The 4575-nt window shown below is 56.1% G+C and overlaps 1 protein-coding gene across 2 annotated transcripts; it reads left to right on the top strand.

The window, feature by feature from the left end:
- Window positions 1-1391: 1391 nt before the first annotated feature.
- On the top strand, window positions 1392-4569 carry CNPY3 (canopy FGF signaling regulator 3). Of its 2 annotated transcripts, none has more exons than XM_026844164.1 (6): window positions 1392-1792; window positions 1973-2096; window positions 2373-2469; window positions 3626-3748; window positions 3937-4054; window positions 4173-4569. In XM_026844164.1, exons 1-6 carry the CDS (start codon window positions 1453-1455, stop codon window positions 4379-4381), a joined length of 1011 nt encoding a protein of 336 aa, XP_026699965.1. In that variant the 5' UTR covers window positions 1392-1452; the 3' UTR covers window positions 4382-4569. The 2 variants fall into 2 exon arrangements, with proteins under 2 accessions (XP_026699965.1, XP_026699966.1); XM_026844165.1 differs by lacking the exon at window positions 1392-1792 and adding an exon at window positions 1839-1857.
- The last annotated feature ends 6 nt before the right edge of the window (window positions 4570-4575 follow it).

The following is a 4575-nucleotide window of genomic DNA, read 5'->3' as shown; positions in this document are numbered from 1 at the left end:
GGGGGGGGTGTTCGGAAGGGCCCTGGGCTCGCCGGGCAAAGCTACAGCGGTCCGCCACTGCCCGCTTGGACCGGGGGGTTACTGGTGCAAAGGCTGCGGTCGCAGCCCCGTGGCCTGACTGCGCCCCTGCAGGCTGTCCCTCTGCCTGCCTCCTGCCTGCCCTCACAGCCTGCAGAGGAGAGGGGCGAGTGCAGGGGCGTTTGGCGGTGGCCGCTGCTGCTGTGTCCCTGGGTGGGAGCAAGCATCCACCTATGTCCCTGCAGCGGAGTGGAGCCTCCCGCGGTGCATCCCTGCTGCTGGCAGCTGTCTTCTGTCTCTCCTTAGATGAGGGGTTTAGAGGCACCCTGGTAGTCATTGCTGTTTCTAGTAGGCACTAATCACCTGGTGGTTCATAGCTGGGTCTCTGCTGTTCACAGTTTGGTCTCAGTGATGCTTCCTCCCTGAGCAACCCCTTGATTCACAAGCAGGCAAAGGCTTCACAGGCCATCCAGGGCAGGTCATGACAGACCTTTGCTGTCTGCTGTGATTTCCTCTGTCTTTGCTGTGCAGGGATGTGTGGAGCTTGGCAGTAAAGAGAAAAGGAAGAAGTGAATCTCCAGAGCGCTTTGCAAAGCTTTCCCTGCTGGGGAAGCAGCTCTGGAAACACTGTTGTCCGAGCTGTGCTCTGGCACCTGCATGACCTCAGAGAAGGATCATAGCACACTGACCATGTGCTGCTCCTCTTACTGCCCAGGCTTGGAACCTGTCAGCACACAGTGATAGCTGTGGGCAGCATCTGGATAAATGGACCCAGCAGTGAGTGCTCCTGGCATGTGTGGGGATGCTGCAGCAGGTGTGGTGTGGTGAGGGATGTCCTTGAGGCCCGAGTCCAGAGGGGCTGCAGGGAAGGAGAGTTCACCCCACCTGAGAAAAGGCTGCAGCCCCTGGCACCAGCAGAGAAAGGAAGGAGCAGGAGTTGCACACAGGACTTCTCAGCATGTGCCCAGCAGCCCTGCAGAAGCCACCTTGCTCTCTTCCTGCCTGCAGTCCATCTCTCAACTCACATCATTGCCTGGGAGGAGATGTGTTGGCTCATCACTGTCAGACCATTCCTGCTGGGACTCAGGAATTCCTAAAGCTGTGACTCTGCGTTCCTAAAGCAGACCTTAAAGAAGAGGTGACTCCTGGCAAACAGGCGCCTGCAGCACAGACCAAAGCTTCCTTCAGCCTCCCGGGACCCCAACTTCAGGGGAGGAAGGACCACACTGTGCCTGGCTTACATCCCTCCACATTTCCCTTTGTAAACCCCCAAGATATTTCTCTTCTTCTCTTTCTATAGCTCTGTCGGACTCTTTGTTACAGAAGAAATAAAGCTTTTGTTTTGGTTTTTTAGTTTTATAAAAGAAAACATGCTGTGTTATAAAGCTGTTGGTGCTGTGGTGTGTCTGCAGGCAGTGTCCCCGTGTAGTGTTGATGGAGCTGGCAGCCCCGTCGTGTGGTGACACGTGTGCAGCCAGCATCCTGTCCTCAAACCTGGCCTGTTGGGCCCTGCTGGATGCTTGGTCCCCAGGAGCCTGGGGGAACCGTTACCAGGTGGGATACACTGGGTTGCAAGGAGGACCTGCGACCCACGCTGGGGCTTGTGTTGCAAAAAGACCCCATCCTTTTCCAGGAGGAAGGGAGAGACTTCAGTGGCTGCCAAGTGGAGCTGGCAGGAAACCTGCGGGCAGAGCTGGTGCCATCTGCCTGCCCAGCTGTGCCATATCAGCTTTGATTTGGGGGTTCCTGCTTCAAGGGTTCTCCACTGGAATCAGTTGAGCCATTCCCCTTTTTTCTTTAAATGGCCAAGGCATCTGCTCTCTGCTTACAGCAGCTCTAGTGTGCCTGATTCCTGGTGCTCATTGCCCTTGCTCTTCCTGTTCCCAGGTCCTATGTTGTGCTGCCTGTCAGAGTGGCAAAATCCCCTAACCCACCCGTGCTTTCCTTCCCACAGTGTGCAAGTATGTGGCAGTGGAGCTGAAATCTGCTTTTGAGGAGACTGGCAAGACCAAGGAGGTGATTGACACCAAGTATGGCTTCCTGGATGGGAAGGGTTCTGCCGTCAAGTACACGCAGTCGTAAGTGAGAGTGGGATGAGTGGTCTCCTGCTGCTGTCACTGCCTGTGGCCTCACAGAGCTGGGGGTTTCAGGAGCCTGTGGGGCAGGCTGCACGGTGCACAGCTCCTCTGAGAAAACTGAACTGTCCTAGGGCAGGGCAGCCATGGGGGGTTCCTTCTTCCTGGGGGAGCCACAGAGCCTTCCTCCACTGCACCGCCTGGGCTGCAGGTCACCCTGTGCCCTGGCTGTTCTGGGGAAGCTGTGCCAAGCCCAAGCCCTTTCTCCTCTCTGTGCAGGGATATCCGGTTAATCGAGGTGACAGAAAACATCTGTAAGCGGCTGTTGGATTACAACCTGCATAAAGAGAGGAGTGGCAGTAACAGATTCGCAAAGGTGAGGGCTGTTCTCCAGCCCCTGCTCCCAAGTGCCCCTTGCCCGCCCCTGTGCTGCCAGGGCACCCAACCACGGTTCATTTGCCCATCCCATGGATCCCTTGCCAGCATGCAAGGCTACACTGCCCCTCAAGTCAGGTGTGGGGTGTGTCCCTGGCGGGGCGAGCAGGCCCCAGCCTGCACCTGCACAGAGGGAGACAGGGGCTGTCTTGCCTGTGATTCGTGGGAAAAAAAAAGACTCCACAGCTCAAATAGAGTTATACAGCAGGTATGTTTACTCTGGCGCCGGGGTGCAAGGGGATCTCTCCACAAAGCTTGCACACCCACCGCACATTTTACCAAAACTTATAGAGTGTGGATATCCATATTCATTGGATTATGTAACACAAACATACATATGCATGAGTAGGGCTGGGTGAGTTAGAAAGGCTGGTGTCAGCAGTTGATGTTCTCTTTGCCCCTGCGCATTGCCTCCTGGTGGGCGTCTTTGGGAGGAAGGCTTGTAGTCTTTCTCACTTTGTTTTTTCCCTGGAGCATGCGCAGATTCTCTTGGCCAATTTCTTGAATAACAAGAGTGTTTTTCAGATGGCTTACTTTCTATCTTATCTAAGAGAACCAATAGAACTTCTACCATTCGTATATGGCTATCTTTACTCATTAGCAAAATTCCAACTAGTTAGAGCCACCTGTTCCTCAAGGACAAAAGTACAATATTTTGCTGAACATTGTCAGCCTTGGTAGATTTTCACAGTGAACGGCTTTGTTTTGATGAACACAGTAGTTCTTGGTAAAATTCCACAGAACAGTCTGGGCAAGCAGGATTCTTAGCAATATTTAAAAAAATACTATAACTTGCTATAAATAAGTAAATAAGTTGCTAAGCAGTTTTCTATAAGTAAATAAATCTCAAAACAAGTAATCATTTCTCTGTATCACCTGGCCCATGTCTTCCTGGTTTGGGGAGCCACTTTACAGAGCAGGGGGACTCACTGTCGCTTGAACTCCCACCTGGTAACACTGATGCCCCGGGGACCCAGATTTTGGCTGACTTGCACCCACCTGCATCCCTGGGCAGGGTCTAGTGGCTGGTGACGGGAGAGGAGAGGGGAAGTCCAGTGGGAGGGGCATTGATTCACCAAGTGGCGCTGCTCCCCCAGGGCATGTCGGAGACATTTGAGACCCTGCACAACCTGGTGCACAAGGGCGTCAAGGTGGTGATGGACATCCCCTATGAGCTGTGGAACGAGACCTCTGCTGAGGTGGCTGACCTCAAAAAGCAGGTACTTGGTCCGGGGCAGGGGGGGATGGGCCCTCAGAAACCACTGTGGCCTTGTGGGCTGGAGTGCAGAGGGAAGAGAGGGTCTGAGGGTGCGCTGGTGGGAATGGGGCTGTCGGTGGGGCCTGCCACCTGGCCCAGGCCCTGCTGCAGCAGCACATGGCTGGAGCCAGGCTCTCCGTTTTATGCTAGTGCGATGTGCTGGTGGAGGAGTATGAAGACGTGATCGAGGACTGGTACAGGCACCACCAGACGGAGGATCTCTCCCAGTTTCTCTGCGCTGACCATGTCCTGAAAGGGAAGGACACAAGTAAGTCCCAGCTGCTGCCAGGGGCAGCACAGGAGTACGAGGGAGGGCGGGGGAGCCCTGCCAGGGCAGGGGGAGCACTGCTTCTCCCTCAGAGCCCCACTGCCCCTCTCCTCCCCAGGCTGCCTGGCAGAGAAGTGGAGTGGCAAGAAGGGTGACTTGGCGAGCGTGCGGGAGAAGCAGAGCAAGAAAAAGAGCAGGAAGAAGAAGAAGGGCTGGAAGGATGAAAGTGAGGGAGCTGCCGGCCTCCCGGCAGCGGGGGAGGCCCTGGAGGAGAGCGGGGTCCAGGAGGAGGCTCCGCTTGCCCACAGCCCGGCCGATGAGCTGTAGGTGTGGGGGCTGCCCTGCCGCACCCTGTGGGTGACAAAGGAAGAGGGACTGGCATTGCAGCGTGAGCGACTGCGGGGAGTCTGGACCAATCTCCGGGTGGCCGGAGGGCCCGGCCCGGCCCAGCCCAGCCTTGCCAGCCCGGGTGCGGTCCCGCGAGCAGCGGGGTAAGGGGGGCCGCTCACGGAGCCGGCGAC

The sequence above is a fragment of the Athene cunicularia genome, assembly GCF_003259725.1.
Source record: "Athene cunicularia isolate RWA chromosome 3 unlocalized genomic scaffold, athCun1 chr3_part1, whole genome shotgun sequence".
Lineage (NCBI taxonomy): Eukaryota > Metazoa > Chordata > Aves > Strigiformes > Strigidae > Athene > Athene cunicularia.
This window is presented reverse-complemented; position numbering and strand designations above follow the sequence as displayed.